Genomic DNA, 23,530 nt, shown 5'->3' on the forward strand with positions numbered 1-23,530 from the left:
CCTGGGTGAAGTGAGGGAGCAGCCATATCTATATTGAAGGGAAGAGTGTTCCAGGTGAAAATAACAGTCCTGGTAGAGCTCTGAGAAAAGTGTGTGGTTTTAATAGAAGATTGAGATCTAGCTTTAGCATTCACATGTGACACTGCCCTCCAGGGTTATTGTGAGAGAGGGGTGAGCATGGTCAGAATACTAGTACAGCAGAGAGCTGGGGCGGTTGGGGGTGGTAGTGAGGTGGCAGGGGCCACTATAAGACATCTCCGGCTGGCATTAAAAAAAATAGATTTGAGAGAAACTAAATCCAGAAAGGTCTCTTTACCGAAAAGTTAAATTTTTGTTAATGGCCTAAAATTAACAGCCATGTGGCGTCACTAGGATTGCCGTTTAAAAACTGGCATTTTGGCCCTGACCGGTTTGGCTCAGTGGATGGAGCGTTGGCCTGCGGACTGAAGGGTCCCGGGTTCGATTCCGGTCAAGGCCACATACCTTGGTTGCAGGCACATCACCAGTGGGTGTTGTGCAGGAGGCAGCTGGTTGATGTTTCTAACTCTCTATCCCTCTCCCTTCCTCTCTGTGGAAAATCAATGAAATATATTTTTTAAAAAAACAACAAACAAAAAAAACCCCCAACAACCTGGCATTTGGCTTAGATACTGCAGGAGTGGGCTGGAAGGAGGGCTGGGAGATGGAACAAAGGACATTTTCCTGTGTTTGAAAACAGTAATAGGAATAAAATGAAACTGTGATTACATCTACTAAACTCAGCCCATTTCTCTCCCTCCCCCTCTCCCCCTTCTCCAGTCCCTGATGTGTTTACGAGATTATACAGTCAGGGAGAAAATATATAGCCGGGCAAATATCAGACTGTTCAATGGAGCTACCTCTGTTGGGGGCGAGGTGGGAAGGGGTAAGGAAAGTCATCTGAAACAAAAGAGAAAAAGGAAAAGACTGCAAAAACAGAAAGCAGGACTGCATTTAAGTGTTGTATCTCTATTCTTTCCAGAGTCATTGATACATGAGAACTGTGCATTGAAGTGTGCACTGGCTCTTCTTTGGAATGTACTCAGAGTTTAAAGGAAGGAATCACTAGGGACTCAGAAGCAGCAAATGTTGAATGCAGCCCAGTCATGTTCATATTTGTGTTTGCAGGACATAAACTGAAGTTGCAAAATAAAAATGAAGTTAGGCATTTGACTGTGAATGTCAAATAATATATAATTTTTATATAATATATCATCCAGGTCATATATATATATATATATATATATATATATATATACACACATATAGAATCAGTTGTAATGAACAATCCAGAAAATGTGTTGAGTGGTTCCTATAGTAAGTGTTTGAAGGGTTCCCTGCTTAGTTATATTTTAGTGAACAACTATTTCAGAAAATGTTTTAACTGCAAGCTACCCTGGCAGTAATTTATCTAAACTGTGCATCCCTTCTTGAATTGTAAATCTTACTTAATTTGGGGAATTAAAGGAACCAATTTCTTATTGTGTGAGCTTTTGCCTTGTTTTTTAAGTTTGGGAACCAAGAAGTCCTTCGTCTATGATGATTCACCTGGTGGCCTGAGCAGGCTTTTAAAGTAAAGGTTTGTGTCTCTTGAACTTTCTAAGTTGGATTTGTTAAAAAAAGACCCAGGAGCAGGCACTACTTACTAAAGGAGCAAAAGGATTTGGACATTCACTAAAAAAACATTTTTTTTTTTAGCCCACATTGGAGGAGCGAATGGTGCAAATGAATACAGACGCACAATGAAGAGAATGAAAATGATTTCTGTGTTTATGTTTGTCAGCAACATAGTTATTTACAAATTATCCATATGAAAATGTAAAAAAGCATATTACATCTTCACATGCCATCTGTATTAACTGAATAAAGCTTAGTGGCTTTTTTGCAAATCTGTAGTTAATTGGTACACAGACATTTTGTGCATTAAAAAAGAATGTACATAATTTAAAATAAATTACACAATTTACAAAATAATATTAACAAAAACTTCTTAGACAGCTGCCTCCTTACTTAAACAAAATAAATATTCATGTAATTAAATTAACCAAAAACACATTTAGGGGATTATAATGTATAGAAAGACATATTGCAAATTTAATAAAGTTATATTTTACAGTGACAGATACTGATCTCTTCAAATCTCTGTGCTAGAATTATGCAGGAAAAAGTACCAGAAAGGGAATCTTAATATTTGCTTTTAATAAATCAATACAAATAGATTCCTGAAAAATGTTAAGAAAAGTTCGTTGAAGGGTCGAAGTAGGTGATATAGAAACTATTGCTTTGAAAAAAAAAAATCTACAAAGCACAAGACTGACACCCAATTATACATCTAAATAGTTTTTTGATTGCTGAAAACATGATGCCCACAAATTAAAAGTCTTCATATATTGGCCATTTTAAGGTCTAGCTTGGTAGAAGCATGAAACATAAAACTACAATAGAAGCATGAAACATAAAACTACAAAAGTAACTATCCCTTTAGGATTTAATTTACTTATTTAAGAATGTAGACATACCCATTTTTCAGTGTCCCTGCGAGGTACAGAATGATCACATCACACACCCTTTTGATAAAGATTACTTAATGTCTGCTGGGCCCACACTCCTGGCTCAGACCGGAAGGCCTGCCTTGCCGCCCCAGAGCTGAGGCAGCCAGGTGGGGCAGGGAGCCACCTCAGCTCTCACCTCTAAACGCCACCCAGGAGGGGTCACTCTGTTGCAAGATTCCTCATTTGTTCCTGGACCACTCTCCTTCCCACACCCTCAGTCTTAGAGGGGAAACACAACAAGGAACACATCTGAGCTTGGCAATATGGTGACATCTAGTGAGATGTCCGGTCATTTGGGAATGATCCCTGCAAACTGATTCAGACCCCAGATCAGCCCAAGAGTGGGCTCCCCCTTATATGTGGAGAGATACTGGGTTGCACTAAATTGAGTGTAGGAACTGACATTTTTACAGAAAAGTTTTCTTTTCTCTCTCTCTCTTTCTTTGCATGTCATCTGCATCCTTCCTCTTTACTAATGTCTTTGACATTCTGTAAAACTCAACATATGGGAAGGAAATATAGGTGTTCACCTCTTATTTCTTATTTAAAATGTGGGCATGTTTAGTAGAAGTTGTTTGCTATAGATAAGAGAGAAGAGCAGAAACAGACCAGGCACATAAGGAACTTGTTTCCTGCAAGAAGTTGTAAATAAGGGACTTTACAGGAATTTAGAGGAGTTCCGATGAAGCCCTAATGGCCTCTGCTACCTGCCTGCGGGTGGAGGAGAGGCGCACTAAAAGCCTAACAGCAAGGCCTGAGACATGGACGTTATGTAAGGAGAGATACTAACCACATTGAAAAACAGATCTAGAGTATAGGGCGATGTAAGTGCTGTGTTCCGTTGAGCATTTTTTCCTTCTTTTGAATATCTTAGGTACATATGTATAAAAAAGCCTTACTAATCTTTTACAGCGACTAGCAGAGTCTTACCTGTGATAATTCAATAAATATTTGCCTTGTTATAAGCAATTTGTGCTTTGTTGTAAGTAATTAAGAACATGCTTTCATGTACTCCTTTTCAAGTTAGCTTAATGCTACACTGAAGTGTCCTCAAAAAGGCTTTGAAATAAGGATTATGGTCAAGACCCTAGATAAGGTATTGATGAATGAGCAAATCAACCCCTTTCAAGAGAGATCAGTTCTGTGTGGTTCACATTGAAACAGTCCAACAAAATAGTATAATACTGTGTTAGCATTCTCTCTCTCTCTCTCTCTCTCTCTCTCTCTCTCTCTCGCTCTCTCTCTCTCTCTCTCTCTCTCCCTCCCTCCCTCCCTCTCTTGTTGTTAAACCAAGCAGACCTTCATACTTATACAACAGTAGTTCTAAATCTTTTTGGGGTCAGACCATTTTGGTAAGGCAAAAGTGTCCATAGACAAATTATTACTATATTCCTCTCCTGAATTCTTAAAAAATGAACAGGAGGAATAAGGTTCTGATGAAATTTCAGTAAGGTATTTAACTCATTATTGACTCATGCCAGGAACAAAAATAAGGCCATTTTCATGTTATAAACAAACATGAATACAGTAACTTTCATTCATCCAAAATAGCCAGCTAGCTACATTTCCCTCCTTCCAGCCTTTCTAACAAGGGGCCATCCAGTATTTATTTATCTAATAATGAACTTCCAATATGCTCCCTAGTGCTAGGTCACAATAAAACTAGTCTCCTGTACATAACATTGTATTGTAATGTGTATTCCATTTTTGAATGAAATTATCTTGTGTTTTCATAACATTTTATAATTTTTTTTAAAAGATTTTTTTGATTTTTATAGAGAGAGGAAGGGATAGGGAGAGAGAGAAAAAAACACACCAATGTGAGAGCGAAACATCAATTGGCTGCCTTCTGCACGCCCCTCACTGGGGATCTAGCCCGCAAATCGGGGCATATGCCCTGACGGGAAATCAAATTGGCAACCTTTCAGTACACAGGATGACACCCAACCAACTGGGCCACACTGGCCAGGGCAAAACATTTTATAATTTTGATCAGTTAATTAAATTCTTATAATAAAGGTAGGATGATGCTGATCTTTTTTCTGAATTAATGAAATTTTACAGAATTATAAGCATAGCTTTAGTAGCAACAATATTTAATTCAATAATTTCAAAGTTATTAGGTGTTGCACTCATATCATAAGGCTGTTGGCTGAATTTTTCAAGTAACTGCAATAGATTCTCAACTATTTTGGACAAATGGAATTCATTTTATTCGAAGAAATCAATGATCTGGAAGTCTCCTGAGTGCATATACCATAGTTTTAGAGTAACAATATTATTTTTGTCTTCCTCTTCAATAAGACAAATGAAATGGAATTGGTTGTTATGTTTTTCCTTATTTAATTTTCCTTGGTTATTTAATCTTCCTAATACAATGAATATTAAATAACAAATTAATGTTTAACACATTTAAATCTTATTGAAATATGTAGAAATCTGTTCATTTGGGGGACAATAATATTCTTATCTGATGTCTTCTATAATTTTGCAAATTCTTCAATGAACAGCAGGGGGAGTTCAAACTCTAGTATGAAGGTAAATACCTTCTAGTTCAAGCCACTTTCACAGCAACACAGTTAAGTTTCAGATAAAAATAGCTGTTACACTATTTTTAAAATACCTGACACCCTAATACCCTTCCCCTTCCCAAAGGTTGTTGCAGTAAAATGGTATTGCTTTTTAAGTGGCACCTTTTGAATTTTCTTTTCATACGAAAGAAGTCTGCCAAGTTAGATATTATTTCACTGTGCCATTTCCAAGCCTATAGCTGTAAAACATACAGTTACTTCCAACTCAGTGATAAGTGTAATGACTGTTTTCAGCTTTGAAACTAAAGTCTGATTTCAGTCTGAGGGTAAATGAGTAAAAACCAGAAATGACACAGTGGAGAGTTAGCTTTGAAAAAACTTCTAGATTAGCAGTCAGCAACCACAACCTGCAAGTGTGGCCTGCTGGCTGTTGTTTTTAAAGAAACTGCACTGGCAGACATGCATGCTCCTTCTTTTATGTACTGGGTACTCTTTATGGCTGTGTTCTCCCAATGGCAGAATTGAGAAGTTGTAGCACAGACCCGGCTGAGAATATCTCCATTCTGGCTCTTTACAGAGTACGTTTGCCACCCTTGGTCTAGATATTTAATGAAGCCCTGGACAAAATATCGACCCTTTTCTTTCCTAAAATTTTAGATTTTGAAATCATAAATTAAAAAGACCACTTCAGATTTTACCAGCAAGAATGACAAAACTATGGATTTCAAAACACATTTGGTCTGAAACTAGGAAAACAAATTGGGAGGAAAAAAAAATCCACACACAATCTTGATTTCTTTAGGTACAAAAATCACCAATACATTATGTTCTCCATCTGCTCAAAATTAAAAAGACAACCAGCTCCTTTTTTTCTTTTCTTTTCTTTTTTTAACAAAGATAAGAAATATACAAATCTAGTCATAAACAGCCTTCAAAGTACAATTAAACACCAACTAGAGCAGTGGTTCTCAACCTTGGCTGCACATGAGAATCACCTGGGGAATCTTTTTAAACTCCTGATTTCTGGGCCTCATCCTCCGGAAATTCTGTTTCTTTGTTACTAATGTTGCGGCCCCACCCCATGACAAAGAAACAGAATTTCCGGAGGATGAGGCCCAGAAATCAGGATTTTAAAAAGATTCCCACGTGATTCTAATGTGCAGCCAAGGTTGAGAACCACTGAACTAGAGGGATTCATCTTTTGGAGGATTAATGAGTTCAGGATTTACACACTTAAATTACCGCCATGTTGTCGATTTCACAATGGCTGCAATGATGAGGAAGAGTGTACACAGCAGGTGTAATAGCCAATTCCATCCTGTCGCCATCCAAAATGATCTTCGCTCTCTTCAGGATACAGGAAGTTGTAAATGTCTCCATGACACTCGGCATAGTTGTCTCCATCCCATATGAAAAGAGGCAGTTTCTATGGCAATACTAGTTAAGTGCCTATCATGCTGCACTAATATAGTGCAAAAATGTGCCTTCTGTTTAGCAAAATAAGATGCAGGCAACCAGTTTGAATTCTGGGGAAAGTAGAAACTTACTGTATTAACACAAGCAAATTAGTTTTCCAGACAATAACCACTATAAAATACTGAACTTGAGGACTCTTCTAAGATACTAGTACATGTCCAGCATTCGTACTTTGGAGAAAGACAGGAATTAAGTTTTATAAAAAGTCTTTGCCTCTGAAATGCAGGTCAATAAAAGCTACCATCAATGCTGAATTTACTCAATGGGTTTTCTGCTCAGCTTAGAGCATTAAAATGGCTTATTACCAGGCATATAATCTGACATAGGAATATGTATTATTCAATTGAGTGCACATGATGTTATGCTTGCCTATGGTATTGTAGAGATCTTGGCATAAACTCTTCATGCTAAAATGTTGCTGTGAGTGAACACGGCGGACAGAGGCTGGTGTCGGCACTCCCAACGGCCACTTCCGCCACCGTGTTTTAGAGATGAAAGCACTTGGCCAGTTGGTAGGTTTCATCAACGATCACACAGACTCCCAGAAGGCGGCATGTGTTCAACTCAGTCCCCTAGGCCTCTCAGGGATGATGGCTCCTGTGTAAGTGGTATCGTCTTGATGTCTCCCATGGCACTGGGATATTCTCTCTTTTCTTAATGACGCTCTTTTGAAAAAGTACAATGGGCTCTGCCCCACACAGCTGGAATAGCTCTGTGGCCTCTGCTGCAGAGTCAGAACGCTGAAACTGGCTGTGCTGGGATAAGTTATACTTTACATGTCTGCGTCTCCATCATAGGCTAAGGTTAAAGGTTTCAGTCGGTTGTTTTGCCTTCTTTGGGGTTTCTTTGGCTTTTTGCTGTTAAAAAAAATCATTAAAATTGGGAGAAAAATAATCAATCTTCTATTGTAAATGTTGCTGTTTTAAATGAAAATGTTTGAAACTTACTGATAAACCTAAATTACTTAATTGCCTACATTGCCTAAATTCAAACTTAATATTTGATTTTTTGGTATCTTTTGAATAAACTTGAAACAGAACCCTTCAAATATGTTAGTATCCTGTAAAAGATTAATTATCCAAATGGAATTCCTCTAGTACTAACAACAGACATCACAGTGTAATCATTTATATTTGGCCAGAAGCCTTTATAAATAATACAGAATTTATAAATAATGCAAGATAGTTAAATAAGTTCAGGTACTACCATAATGTCTTCCTCCAGTATTAATTCAATATAAACATCTACTGTTCACCATCAGCATATTCTCTTGCATAACCAAGAAGAATGTACTTGAGAAGATGGCCTGGAGCATTTTCAGAAACTAAATGACTCAGATTTAGTAGTTTTTAGACTATCTAAGACTAAAGTCATGTTCATGTAGAACTTCAAATGAACGCCAAGTAAATGTGGAATACTTATTTGAGATATTAGTTTGCCATTCCTCTGTTATGGTTAAGTGAACGTGTTTTCTCTAAAAGAGAAATATTATTTTTCCTCTTAGATGTTGAAATATTTAAACACTCACCAAGCTAGATAAATCATGGAGACAATAAAGATGAGTAACACAAATGCCCCAGCAGCTACACCGTAAACCCAGGTCTTTAGTCTCCCATCTAAGAAGAATGGATATTAATCATTAATTCATATTAGTCTGGCATGTAAATGACAGTCTTTAACTATGACCAATGGGCCAGTCATATATGACCAAGTCCTTTCAAAACTCAAAGTGAATTATTGCTTAGGCACAATTAATGATTAATGCAAAGCTGCTATTATGACTTAGATGTTCCTTCATTAAAGATAGAATATCAATGAAAATTGAATTAAAAGGCAATAAATAATATTTTCAATTTGAGTTCAGATTTCAAGTTACCAGGTCTAAATCTCTGCTGCTTCTTATCTGAATTTTACTTCAAATACAATATGTGCATCATGCTGCATAAACATTTTCTTTTGATTTTCATTCTATTTTGAGATTGCACTCATGAGAAAAGAAAAATAATGCAATTTCAAAGAAGTCCCACAAATTAGAGTTGATGCAGACAGGTATTTGTACATAAACTTTATCATTTTTACACTTTTCCCAGATAAACCGAAAATGAATATATTTAACAATTTGGGGAAGTAATAATCTTTTATCTAGTTTACACTTACAGTCCTTTAGCGCTGATTTGACAATATCATTTGCAAAAATAACCAAGTTTTATTAACATATAAAATGATCTCTAAATAACTCCTACCTTTTCTATTATAGACATTCCCTACTGTTTGCAAGCTCATGGTACAGTTGTTTTTATAGAAAGATCTTTTATTATCCCCTGCATTTGATAACTGAAGGAAATTCGAAGATGATTTCCTCTTTTATGAAAAAAGGCGAAATGCAGCAGTAGGGTTCAGTTAGTTCTGCAGTGAGTGTTACAGAGGCAGCTTGCCCTCCAGGCAGCGAAAGGCCCGCCAAGCTCCCTCCCTGGGAACCACACCCAGCATCTCAGCATCAAGCTGCCCGAGCTTTGAACTGTGTGAGCATCTGTGCTTTATCTTGATTACTTTGTGCATCTGTTAGCAAGATGTGTCCTAAGGCTGAGAGAGCTCATACGGCTGTTAGGCTTACCGTAAAACTGGACATAATTAAGCATATTTGGTATAAATTAGTGGGTGATTTTCTGGGTCTGAGGCAGCTCACTTATTCCATGTAATTGAGTGGCAATTGCCTCTATATGCCACTTTGGCTTAAGAAAAGTTTCAAAGGAACTCTCTCCTTTTGGATAGCCGGGGAATCTGCATATAGAATCAGACTCTTCTCGTTTGGGTTTCTGGTCTCATTCTGTTTGAACTTCTGTTTTATGTTCTGAACAAACTTCAAGCATAAGACACTTCATGACTTTGCCAACTTAATTTGGTCCTCACATCAGCATTTATATTCTGTTGCATACATGCAATTAGACCTATACTAGTGTCACATTATAGATTGGGCAAAGAAACTCTGGCTTAGTCCAGATTTGAATGGCATTGAAAGCAAACCAATACTGTGAAATTTTTTAGAATTTCATTTGCTGGAAATAAGTTCATATTTTAAATATCCTTTCCTGTCAATTCTAAATATTTTAAAAAAAAAATGTAAGCCTGGGTGTGAAATACAAAGAGCTGTGCCACTGCTGGGTTCATCTGCCCCAAGTGTTCTTCAATAAATATTATTTTGGTTTTTCAAAAACCAAGAACTGAGTCTAAATGAACATTTATAGTATATTAAAATGTTTACTGTAGGGAAACTCCATATTAAACTAAGTGTGACATTAATACTATTCTCTCTTTTTAAAAGTTTGGATGTGAGGAGATCTGCTTGGACTCTGAGTCAAGGTCAAGATGGCTAATGGCCACTTGCTGGTCCACCATCCTGAACACTGAGAGTTTCCATGTTTACACAGACAAGTCAGGTTTCCAAAATGAAGTGTTTTTCCAACTAAAAGCCTAATAAGGTCGGAAGACTGTGGTTAAATGTAAAATACTTCAAAAAAAAAAATCCCAAGGGAAAGTGTTTTGACTTAATGCATTAAAAGTAGAGATGTGTTAGTCATGCAAATTCCTTTCTACTTTTTCATGTTTCTGACAGAGTTTAAAAGTAGTCTATGCCTGGCTTTGCCTGGAGATTTCCTTTGGTCATGAACTGGTGAGCCCTCCTGGTGTGAGAAAAAGTAGCATGATCTTCGCTACCACCCTCACCCTCAGCTTATTTCTAGGGATCAGTGTATGGTTGAACCCACTGGTGAGAGAAAGTGTACAGAGTAGGAAGAGCATTTCATTGGGCCTTCAAGCCTTTGCCTGCATTAGCTTCAAGTCCATTACTAGACACATTAAGAGCTGTCTAATATGACAAGGGGCCTGGTCAGTCTCCAAGATGGTCCATCTAGACTGGAAGGCTCCATCCTTGCCCTCATATATTTGGTGCTGGTATAGATTCTGAGCTTCTGTGCCAGCACTAAGGCTCACAGAAATTGGTCTGGCTACCTTGTGTCTCCCCACCCCTTGGCACGGAACCATATTACTCATGTTCCTATTTTGAGTTCAAATTATTACTTCTCTGTGCTCAAATGAAAAGTTCTTGAATGTCTTTATGGTTTTATTTGTAGTGAATGATAACAGGCTTTTTTCCTCCTAATTAATATTTTCCTTGTTAGATTTCTTTGCTCAATCTGAAAATAATTATACGTGCAAGTTTAGGGCTGAGATTGAATAACTAATCTCAATACTAAATTTGTGTGTTTTTTTTCTCAGAAGAAAGTGATTTCATTTCTCTGAACTTGGAGCATGAGTGCTTTTTTCATAATGATAGCAAAAATATCAAAGATTCTATGGCAGCATTAGAACAAATGAGTTTCGGTGAGATAATAAATAGCTCCAATGAAAACGCTAGCTGATTTTTCACTCATTTGGTATCGGTTAAATGTATCATTAAAGAATTCTACAGCAAGGCCGTCTAGTCACTTCACCTGGCCCCAATGGCTGCAGAAACCAGGTCCTGCCCCGTCCTTCCGGGTTCCTGGAGGGCTGGGTCGGGTGGATTGCCCGGCTGGTTTTCACGTCTCCTCTTTTGTCCTCCACGGTGGGAATCGCCACCACGGGGATGAGTGTGCACTGCTCCAGCGTTCCGTTAGAAGACAGGACTTCCGTGTACCCTTCTTCACAACTGCATGTCCTCGTCTGCGGGAGAGCAAGATTTCTACTGAGCATGCAGGCGAGTTTGGGAGCCTAACAGGCCCGACTTGAAGAGAAGGCTTTAATGAAATACTGTTTTGGGAATTTGCTACACGCAATTTCTGTCTTCACTACATTAAAAAACAGAACACACTTTTTGTACCGCACACAAGCTTATCCTAACAGTAGAAGCAAGTGCATCCAGAATTGTTTATATTGATAAAAGAGGTTCCAAACTAGAATTTTTATGCCTCAAGACATGCCTTTTGTAAAGGGAAATGACTGCACAAGAGGCAGTGGGGTGACAAATGATGAGGCTGGCCTGTCTACCCTAATGAACTCACACATACCTCGCTACAGTACGAGTGGGGTTGACTACACGGTGGGTGACAAGACCTGTCAGCATCGGGCTGGCGAACCACCAAGCAGCCCCCTGCGGAACAGAAAACCACATTTTGACAAGGAGTAATTCTTGCGATAATAAGAACACACTGTTGTTATGGGCTTGTCTTTGAACCCTAACCCACGCTGGGACTCCCACAGGTTTTCCTGAGAAATACTTGGTTAACCTTGACCACTGTATTTAGGAACTCGAGGTGCTCTTTACTCAGAGGAGACGGCCTTGTGCCGGGCGCAGAGCAGGTGTTCCACACGCGCTTGCTGAACAGACGATTTGATAGTTGCTGCCTTGAAAACCCTGACTGCACACGGGCTGTTTCCGTCATTGTTCCTGAGGCCACGTCCAGCATTAAAAAGCAGGTTTAATTTTCCCTTAAAGTTAAAATTCTTTCTTGGTTAATTCAAGGAAATAGTTTTCATATTTCTTTAATTTATGGTCTACCACATGAATGCATTTTTTATAATGTGTATTTCTTTTTCAGAAAAATCACATTCAGAATTTTGGGGGGACAGGAAAGAAAACAAATATAGCTACTAAGTGTGTGCTTGCACTGCTGTTTCAACTTGACACTGCAGTTCTCTATTGATTCCTCTTCCTTTTCTTCCTCTTCCAGCATAGTATCAAGTGTGCCTACGTTGTTATATCAAGATGGGGAGAGATGCCATCAAGTGACATGGAAGGAACTCACAGTTTCAAACCATTCTTGTTCAATGTAACAGAATTTTAGCAAAGCAAAGTTTTTCCTTTATTTACGGAATCAATGATCCTGTGGAATTTCTCAGAGTGACTATTGCTAATTCTCAATATTATAAATTAAATATTCATAGAAACAATGTTATGAAAGCAGTTAGTCATTGCAAGGCAGTTGCAGTTAAATGGCCACATGGAAGTGACATCATTAAACACATACAGAAAAAGAAAAACAACAGCCTGCGTTTCTTATAAGGATAACTATTCTTAACATTAAAGCAATCCATGCAGGTAGGTAAAACACTTTACATGATTATCTACTTCTCATAGAGCAGGGGTGGGCAAACTTTTTGACTCGAGGGCCACAATGGGTTCTTAAACTGGACCGGAGGGCCGGAACAAAAGCATGGAGGGAGTGTTTGTGTGAACTAATATAAATTCAAAGTAAACATCATTACATAAAAGGGTACGGTCTTTTTTTTTTTTTTTTTTTAGTTTTATTCATTTCAAACTGGCCGGGTCCGGCCCGCGGGCCGTAGTTTGCCCACGGCTGTCATAGAGAATCTCATCTCTCCTAAAAGATGGAAAAGGAATGCATATAAAGTTGATCACACATCACTTATATATTGGCTTTTTAGTATCAAACAGTAGTAAGAAATAAAAATAGTGTATACTATACTGCATTAAAAGGAAATGGAAAATATGATTTCTACAGGTATGTCTTTTAAAATTTGACTTACCTTGGCATTGGGGAATAGCCCCAATTTCAGGGGGACAAGAGATTTTAACATGCAGAAGAAAAGGCAGACAAGTATCATTTGCATCCTTATTTAGGAAACAAAACACATTGAAAACTAATAGGACCCTCTGGGGAAGCTATAAAATTATTTTTGAAAAGTTTAAAGGAGAATGTAGATATTCATTTCCAACTGCTGAGCTGAGTGGACCGCCTACCATGCTTCCGGTTCAGAAAGGCCCCGCTTCCCTTTTTCTTAGATGTGAGGTTGGAACAGACTTTTCTCCCAGAAAATAACACTCAGAGAGCAAAGGGTTTCCTGGAGGCCTCTTTTCTTGGTCACGCATGTGTCCACTGGGAGTTGCTATTATCAAGGGTTTCTTGACACAGATTTCTCATACATAAAATCTTATCTTCACAAGAATACAATTTGACATCCTGCTCCCACTTTCATAGGGAGAAAATGAGTAATTAGGTTTCAATAAATCCAGGAAATTTAAAATTCAATATAAAAATTAATGCTTTCCAAAAAGCACATTGATCCCTGCGCCTGTTATCTTACTGGATATATTACAGCTAAATTTATAAATGGATAGACTCAGAGGCACCCAAATGCACATTACTTTTCTTCCTGCCAGAGGGTCAAAACAATGGCGGTAAGTCAGCAGGTCACCCTGAACAGATAACTGTCAGTACTCAGGCTACTGCTATGCTATGGAGATTCCCGTAAATTAAATCTATAAACATAAATTAAGAAGAGACAATAGATCTTTGGGTTCATGTGCTTGAGGTTGAGGTTCTGGTTCCAACCTTGGTTTCTTTATAGGAGATTTGCAGGTGCCTCACCTCACTAAATATCAGGAGCCAAGTTTTTTTCCCCTCTTCAAAGGAATCCTTGGGATCCCTTGCCTTTACTGGGCTCAGATAAGGAAACTTTTAAGCATTGCAGATTGGAGTAGTTCTTTGGGGTAAATTTGGATATGAAGGACACATAAAAGTTCTGCACTTGGATTTCTTCTTCAGATGTATAATTATTTTTGTGTGGGGACAGACTGGGTGAGTGTTCAGATACGCTGAGCTGGAGATTTACCAATAGGTTTTCCCTGTCTACACTAATAAAAGAGAAACATGCAAATTGGTGTTACTCCACTATGCCCACCAGCCAATCAGAGCAACTATGCAAATTAACCCAACAAAGATGGAGGTTAATTTGCATATGCAGGCATGGAGCAAAGACTGAAGGCTCCGGCCAGAGTGAAGACTGACGACTGAAGATGCTTGGCTACACAGGATCAAGCCAAGCCTAACTGTGGCCGCAGTGGAGAAGCCAAGCCTCGAGGTGCGGCCAGACCAAAGGCCTGGGTTCCGGGTTCCGGAGGAAAACCGGTGCCAGCAGCCAGGGGAAGGAAGGCCTATTGCGCGAATCTTTGTGCAACGGGCTTCTAGTCCTATATAATAAAAGGGTAATGTGCAAATCGACCGAATGTCAGAATGACCAGGTGCTATGATGTGCACTGACCACCAGGGGACAGATGCTCAATGCAGAAGCTGACCCCTGGTGGTCAGTGCGCTCAGCCAGAAGCTGGGCTGATGACTGGTGAGCACAGCGGCAGTGGCGGGAGCCTCTCCCGCCTCCATGGCAGAGCTAAGGATGTCCGACTGACGGCTTAGGCCTGCTCCCCAAAGCCATCACTCGGACATCCCTCAAGGGCACCTAGACTGCGAAAGGGCACAGGATGGGCTGAGGGACCCTCTGCCCCTGAGTGCATGAATGTCATGCACTGGGCCTCTAATTAATTAATAAAAGAACTATAGAAATCATACATTTCTGAATTCAAGCAAGGTATCATAACTTATGTAATCATTAAAGGCCCAGTTCATGAAATTCGTTCACAGGTAGGGTCCCTAGGCCTGGCCGGTGATCAGGGCTGATCTGTGTGGCAACCAGCAAGGTGATTGGGGGGCCCCTGCTGGCACCTGCCTTGGTTGGCCTGGGGCCTGCAGGCTGGGGGCAGCTCCTGCATTGAGCATCTGCCCCCTGGTGGTCAGCATGCATCTTAGCAACTGGTCGTTCTGCCGGTTGTTCCACCATTCAGGCAATTTGCATATTAGGCTTTTATTATATAGGATATTCCCTTGAAAATATTTTGGTCTGTGAGTGTATTGCATTTTAAGGCACAGAAACAGATATAGTCAACAAAAAAATGATTATTTCTTATCATGCAGTGAGTTATTAATATGTACATTTCTAGTAAAAACAATCTGAGAATTATTTACTTATAATAATCATTTGTTAGAGTTAGACAATATTTTATTTAAATAAATTCTAGTGCCAATGTCTAAAATGGCTGGGTGAGGGAGAATTTAACTGAAACATTAAAAAAGAAAGTAATTTGTCATTGGTCCCAGACAGATATACAGCTCAGGTGTCCTGAATCCGATCATGTGTTGAATCCTGAAAGAATGTCTTTGTTGTCCTAATTATTTTCTCTAATCTATTACACGTGGGTTACAGGAAAACTTTTGAAGAACAAAGAGAAATTGGAGGTTTACCTGTTACATTTACACCATCTGACCTTTGACACCAGACCGTTCGGGAAGAGCCTTTCCAAGCACTAGCCATCCATTTATACTCGTAACACTGTCCATCTGCAGGGACACAATACACATTAACAGAAGCATTGTGCTGTCCAGAAGGATAATCATGGTGATAGAGTATTAGTTAAATATTTATAAGCAATTGAAAAGTGATAAGAAGGCCATCTCAAATGATGCTAATGCCAATTTGTTTTCCTCAAGTTGCCATATGTTACGCAATTCCAGATATCACCTTAATCCCAAGTAATTTTCCATATCTGCTGTTATACTATCTCATGTAAACCTGGATTTTAATTTTATTTAAACATTATGAAATATCAAACATATAGACAAGGATAGAGAATAACTAAAAAATTTCAATTACGCATCATGCCATTTAACAAATGGGAAGGAAGCAGAGCTTTTTTTTTTTTTTTCAAACCATTAATATTTTATTTAACAAAAACAACTGGGATAATTTCTAGAGCTTACAGTATATTTAATATAAAAATAAGGAATTCTCCAAAAATGCAAAACTTATGGATCCAAGCTAGACAGAAATTTATTTCACATTTCAGTTACCCAAAACAAAAGCTTGTGGTCGCCTCCAACTACACATAGTGGGAGAGTTCTATGCCAGGAAAGGCCAGATCCAACGACTACTGAACCAAGGAGGATGGGCTGAGGGTGTCCTAAATGATGAATTTGAAACTGGCTTGCCATTTTGCCAGGATAACCAGTGGTTGCAAACAAATTTTCATTAATTGTGGACCACCTAAATATGCAGGCTCGATCCACATGGACAGGTCTCTTCACTTGAGGGTAACTGGATCGAGTAATATCCCAAATTAACCAATCATTCCCTGCAACAGCTCCAACTTTGAAGGTGTTTTTTAAACACCAGTGTGCTGACATTAATGGTATCTGTTCTGATTCAAGAGATAAAATAGCCTGTTGGGACATGAGACCATAAAATCGGATTGTTCCATTCTTCTCTGCAACCATCAGCTTAAAAGATTCCTCAGGATGCCAGCACACACTCATTCCAGGGGAATTAAGAGCAAAATGAGATGTGTGTACTCCGTCCAAGTTCCAAATCCTGCAGGTATGATCATCACTGACACTTGCAATTCTTTGGCCTTCTTTGGGGTCAAATACCAAACCATTAATGAAATCTGAATGGCCCTCTAAAACCTTGTATTCATTTTTACCTTGAAGATCTGACGTAAACAATCTAATTAGCCATATTTGCTTTAGCCTTTTTTTTGCTTGCTGATGAGTAAAAATAACACATAAACTTGATGTCCTATTGCATTCCCTTCTCATCTCCCTCCATGCCTGTCCAGCAGCACCCACTGTTCTGAAGTAGATAGATGCTCTTCTGTGACCTTTTATATTCTTTTGATATAAATATACTATAAATATATATATATCTATAAATGATATAAGGTATTATTTTTAGTCAGGCTCAACATTTAAAAAGTGTCATACTCTGAATCATTCTAAAATGTATAGTCCATGTTACAGATGAACTATTTCTATGTGATTTTAATGTAGATGTAGTCAGTTTATTTTATCTTCTACATATAATTTCATGGTAGTAATTACTATAATTTATTCCACTATTTTCTCTAAGGGTGGACTTTTGGGTTGTTTTCAATTTTTGCTATTTTATCAAGCCTCAGTGATCAGCCTTATGTAAGCCTCTGGGTGTTTCCTTAAGGTAACTATCTAGAAGGGACATTTCTGGGGATCACTATAGGGATAGCTGAAACTTTACTAAGTGTAGGTCATTTTTTTTTCCCCTCTAAAAGGAGGCCATTTACATACCCACCAGCTGAGAATAGGGCTACCATTGCTCTAAACCCTCACGGACCTTCATGATTTCCAGATTTAAAATTTTTGTCAGTCTTGTGAAAAGCTATCTTATTTTAAATTGCAGTCTTTTGATTGCTAAAGCTATCAAACAGTAACAAAGATGTTTGGGGGCATTAAGATTTCCTCTTATGTGAATTGATCATGTATACCTTTGGCCTTTTTCCTATTGAAATCTATACTTCCCCCCCCGCCCCCTTATTGAATAGTGGGACTTCTTTATTCTAGAATAGCAACTCTCAAAGTGTGGTCCAGGAACCATAAGGAACTTTGAAATTCTTTTAGAGCATGTGCAGGTGACACCTGTGCTAGGTAGATTTTCTTTATATACAAGGGGGGGGGGGGCAAAAGTAGGTTTACAGTTGAGTATGCAAAACAGTTTACTCTTTTATTATTACTTATTCATTATTGTATTATTTTCCATATGAACAACTGTAAAGCTACTACTTTTGCCCAATTGTATACATAAACTAAATTATAATTGCAATAGATTAAACAAAAGCAGGTAAGGAATCTAACTGTATTCCTTTAAGCTACAGATTATAGAGATTTGGAAAAGTATAAAACAAGAACATGCTTGTCATTAAACTTATTTTCTTTTTGTTTTTGAAAATAGTTATTTTTCAGGAAATATTTTTAGTAACATACAGTTGGTTTATGATTATTTATAATAATAAAAGTGTAATATGCTAATTAGACCGGACAGCCAAACGACCTTCCGGACGTCCTTCCAGACGACCCTCTGGATGAAGCTGGAGCTGTAAAGACCGAGGCAGCTGCCGTGGCTGTGAGGGCCAAGCCCCTTGCACAAATTTCATGCATCGGGCCTCTAGTTTAAAAGAAATTAACAAACATGTAGTAGTTTGGGATCCTCAAGTGCTAAGAGTATAAAATTGTCTTATTTTGAAAAGGTTCACAATTGTTCTAAACATTAATCCTTTGAAATTAATTGACATCACGAGTATCATTTTTAAATCTGTGGCTTGTCTAGTAACTTTGTTTATGGTCTATTTTACTGTGTAGAAGATTTAAATTTAAAGGTATTTTTATTTTTTCCTTTTTTGTTTGTGTCTTTGGTGTCATATTGGGGAAATCTTCCATCCTCCCCCCCTCCCCCCCCCCCCTCAACTTTGTTTTACTTCTTAAGATTTCACATAAACAGGAGTTTTATGTTTCTTTACATCTTGGTAAAACTCATAATTCAAGTCACTTAAGTTTTACTTTGTGTGCATGTGTGAGTATATATTTGATAGATTTGAGTTTTTAATAGTTATAGAATCCATGGTTTAACTTCTCTATTACTCTTGGTAAATTATAACATTCTAAATTGTCTTTAAGTTTTTACATTGGTTACCAAAATTTACTCACAGAATGATACTTTTATAAACACTATTTTATCTGTAGCAATATCAATTTTCTTCAGTGATTTTGCATGAGGTGGTCTATTTTGCTAGTTTGGTAAAAAACAAGCTATTGATTTTGTTGATTATCTTGCTTCTTTGTTTTCTATCTCAGTGAATTTGTATTTATCTGTATTGGTTACACTGTTTCTCTTTTCTCTTTTCTTTCTTCTTCTTTTTAATTGAGTTAAAAGCTTAGCTCATTTTAAACTCTTCTCCCTCCTATCTGAGCATGTGAGAATTTCAGTTCTCTTCTAAGTAATATACAAAATTTGACATGTAATATTCTGAAAGTGTGGTTTTTCAGTTTTTACTTCTCTATGTGCTTGCGGAAGGCTTTCTTTCTCAATTGTAATGTTATTGATGTGTAATTTTATTTAATTTTCATTTTGGGTAAACAATTCTCTTTCTTTGGCTTAGAAATTACATCATTTATTGTAACCCCTGACCTTTTTCTCCCAGGACACATGGGATGTTTTATCTGGTAAGTTTGGGAAGATTTAACTGACTGGGTAGATAATTCTATTTCAGACCATTTGGCTTTCATTTTAAGCATGCTACTCTAACTTCTAAACTTTCTCCTCCAACTTTTCATTAATAAAAAGTGATATTTTGACTCCTATTTGCTATTCTATGCCATACTCCTTCTTTTCAAACGTAAGCAGGAAGGAGAGAGTTGTTTGCTGAGCCCTACATTCTCCACTACACAGCAATATTTTTTGTTTCATTTAAACTTCATTTGTATTCCCAAACTATGATATTTTATGCTCTGTGGTTCTTAAAAATGTCATGTATTGCTTGTATTTGGTGCATGGCTCTATACGTATGCACATATATACATACAGACATATAGATATGTATATTCAAATAGGTTTGTATCAGATAGAGTAATTTTTACCAGTACTTTTATTTATCAATTTCTGAAAATTTAGTAAAATCTCTCATTTTGCTGTAGGTTTGTAATTTTTATTTATTAATTCTTTTTTTTAATATATTTTATTGATTTTTTACAGAGAGGAAAGGAGAGAGATAGAGAGTCAGAAACATCAATGAGTGAGAAACATCGATCAGCTGCCTCCTGCACACCTCCCACTGGGGATATGCCCGCAACCCAGGTACATGCCCCTGACCGGAATCGAACCCGGGACCCTCCAGTCCGCAGGCCGACGCTCCATCCACTGAGCCAAACCGGTTTCGGCTATTTATTAATTCTTTTGCTTTAAATACATTGAGTATATTTTTAGATTCAGACATGATCGGGAGTGTTATAGGTATACAAATAATGAGCTTCTAATTGTCTCAGCTTTCTTTAGCCCATAAAAGTGGAAGACATTTTAACAATATTGAACATCTAATTTATGAAGAGTGGCAATATTTTTCTTCCGATAAATCTTTAAAATTTAGAATCATACCCTTAATGCAATTCTCAATCTTAAGTGAGATGAGATCTTGGCAAACTTGCTTATTTAGCAGAAAATTCTGTATCTTGGGCTTTTGCTTATCAACAAAAAAAAACTAAAATGAGTATATTTCATGAATTATACACTTACCATCACATGGTTTTGTCTCTAACATCTGCTCTGGGCACAGGTGTTGATTCTCTAGTTCTTGTATAATCACTGCTCTGGAACGGACCTGTATTCCACCAAAGCCGAGGTCCTCACCATTCACACAGGTCAGCTGACACAGGCTCCATGAAGACCAGTCCTTCAAATAACAGTCACCTGCAAAACAAAGGTATGCAGTTTATACCCATATCCATAAGGATAGCCAGTCAAATAGTCATTTTATTTTTAACCCCACTGGGCAATGCCAGTTGGTATGCAGGTCATATTTGTAATATTTAGATAAGTAGTTGATATTTCCAAGTTTGTATGTAACTTTATAAATTTGTATTAATGTTGTTATTTTCTGAGTGGATGTTATGGGTATGGACTATGCATTGTGTAATGCCATCAAATGTAAACTACTGCTTAAAGGGGCTTGTCTGTTATGATTCCCCTCCTCTTAAGAGACAGCAAATACTTGATTAAAACCTACTACCACGTTTGTCATTATCATTGTAAAGAGGTTTACAATAATAATTAATGTAAAGAGGTTTCTTTACATTATCATTGTAAAGAAAATCTAAATACACATAGATGTCTTCTAGGTACTCATCATTTCAAAAAGCTTGAAGTCTAAGTCTGAGAAAGCAGTATTTATGCTTTATTACTATTTCTTCCCAGAGGTGTGCAGCTAAGAGCCAAATGAGCAGCTGCAGGAGTGGCAATAATACATGCTATTTCTTTGATCTACATTTTTAATTCACATTCCCTTTTTGTCAATTATTGTTTAAAGAATAACATGCTGCAATAATGCACATAATCATAAGCACACAGATAGCTGAGTTTTCACAACCTGATTATATACTCATCTAACCAACACCCAAATTAAGCAGCAGAGCGTTCTCAGAGTCTCAGAAAGCCCCCTCATGTTACATATGGAATTGTGCTACATGTAGTTTTTACGTCTGGCTTCTTTCACTCATTCATGCTTGATTGTGAGATCCAGCATGTACATATGCACTTCTAATTTGTTCACTGTTATTGCGACACTTTCCTCCCATTGTAGGACTTACACAAGTTAGATATCCATTCAACTATTGATGGGCATGTGGAGAGTTGTAAATTTTTCCCATTATGAATATTACTATTGTGAACATTTTAGTATGACTCTTTTGTTGAAGTTATATACATGCATTCCTACTGGGTATATATTTAAGAATGGAATTGCTGGGCCATAGTGTATCATGTGTTTAACATCAATATCTTCAAGCACTTTGAGAACAGGGAGGATTTGTACCTTAATGAATTTTACCTTTTGCACCTTTCCCATATATACATCCATTATTCAGGACGGATTGCTGGATGATAATTGTTCAGAGGATACAGTAAATTATGATAGAAAAATTCACAGTGGGTTCTTATCACTTTAATTATTCCAGCTATATCACATGAATAATTCATATAGCCTTTCATTATGCTAAAGTTGCCTAATATTAGCAAAAAGTTGCCTGGATACTTGATTAATGAAAAAACTTCTTGTGCCATGATTAAGGAAGCCTAGAAAAACATGAATTATTGACTAACAAATACATACATATAATAGTGAAGTGGGGTGATCTTTTGTAGACTTTATTATAGTATGTCATTAATTCTCTAGTGTCATCCTGAAGGGTAGAAAATTCTTATAAATTTTGGAAGTGCTATGGAAAAAGAACTTAGTAAGAATTTTTAAGTAGTGTGATAACATTTTAGAAATATTTATATCCCCTAGGAAATGCTACTTTTGGGTAACTCAATTTTTAATTATGCAGGATAAATTTTAAAATTGAAAAATTCCTGTCACTATGAATGTATATAACTTCACCTCAGTGATTGGAAACTATATGGATATAAACATATCTTTCCACTAGTAGGCTTTATCTATGTGCTTATATCACTCGACACATGTGCTTTGTAAAAAAACTCAAAAAATTGTTTAATGATAGTCTGTGAATGATACCATAACAACCCCCTAAATAATCCATGTCAGGCCTCAAAGATTTAATAGCAGCAAATGAGAGTGAGGCATTGTCTTGTACTGAACATATTTTTATATTTTTACTATATAAACCATCGAAATAATAAACTACACTATGCCTGCCAAAGATATGACAATTAAGTGTATTAAATGCATTTCCTACTTCAGTATTTCTCTCTTTAAAGCACATTAATTCACATATTGCTCGCTTTCAAAACCCATCATTGAAGGAAACTATCACTGGAGGAACTGAAATGAATAAATTGTATTTTTAAGAGAACAGCTTCTCCCGGATTTGTAATTACTTTAATTAGAATGATGTGTTTGCCCTATCCTATGTTATTAAGGGATACTTCAGTTTTCCTTCCCATCATTTACCATGTACTTTAATCTTATGTTTATTTATGTCATTATTGAATTAGCAACTGTTTCTCCCATAAGATGGTAAACTCTATGAGGACAGGGTAGGTTTGTTTCCCAATGTATCTCCAAACTTGAGCCCAGTGCCTAGTCTACAATGACGTTTGATGAATAATAAAGTGGGTGATTGTGCTGCAGGAAGTATAATGAAAATAAGTGGGGAGGCTCCACAATAAAGTATATGCTAATGCCTGGCAAGAATTCCAGTACTGCCCAATGTTGTGGGTGTAACAATGATCCTATTATTGGCACTGGAGATGTGGTGTTGGACTAGGTAAATCTTCCAACTTTTAGCTTCGGTCAGCTTTTGTTGACAATGTGGCTGTTCAACACATCAAAGCCCCAAGGTTCAGTCTTTGGTCCTGTGTAGAGTCCTTACCTGTTGCCTCAACCTCTGTCTGCTGTGAAGCAAAATGATTTTATTAGAGTATGTGTGAGACCTGGACTGAAATCAGGCCAGGTTGGGGAGCAGGAAATGGAACAGGGTAATTGCTGGATCAGGAAAAGGTTATTATTGGCAGGTGTGGGAATGTCTAAGAAGCAACACTTTGCCTAGGTCCGGAAATTCAGATTTTTTTTAAAAAAATTTCTTAACT

At 37.4% G+C, this 23,530-nt stretch overlaps 2 protein-coding genes across 2 annotated transcripts in view; both read right to left on the reverse strand.

Annotated features, from left to right (window-relative positions):
• Positions 1-5,991: 5,991 nt before the first annotated feature.
• THSD7A (thrombospondin type 1 domain containing 7A) overlaps positions 5,992-23,530 on the reverse strand; it is a 318,818-nt gene continuing 301,279 nt past the window's right edge. Inside the window, exons 22-27 of the mRNA XM_081102812.1 lie at positions 20,501-20,674; positions 15,652-15,747; positions 11,623-11,705; positions 11,068-11,278; positions 8,106-8,193; positions 5,992-7,434 (exon numbers count right to left, since the gene is read on the reverse strand). Of these exons, the coding sequence (XP_080958938.1) occupies positions 7,350-7,434; positions 8,106-8,193; positions 11,068-11,278; positions 11,623-11,705; positions 15,652-15,747; positions 20,501-20,674 (737 nt within the window). The 3' untranslated portion in view covers positions 5,992-7,349. The remainder of the gene's footprint in view (positions 7,435-8,105; positions 8,194-11,067; positions 11,279-11,622; positions 11,706-15,651; positions 15,748-20,500; positions 20,675-23,530) is intronic.
• Positions 16,243-17,001, reverse strand: LOC308527272 (nucleoporin Nup37-like; the record flags this gene model as incomplete). The annotated part of the gene is made up of 1 exon (XM_081102623.1): positions 16,243-17,001. The coding sequence occupies one exon, from the start codon at positions 16,999-17,001 to the stop codon at positions 16,243-16,245; it is 759 nt and encodes a 252-aa protein (XP_080958749.1).

Source organism: Myotis nattereri (genome assembly GCF_964212035.1).
Source record: "Myotis nattereri genome assembly, chromosome: 11".
In the NCBI taxonomy this organism is placed as follows: Eukaryota; Metazoa; Chordata; class Mammalia; order Chiroptera; family Vespertilionidae; genus Myotis; species Myotis nattereri.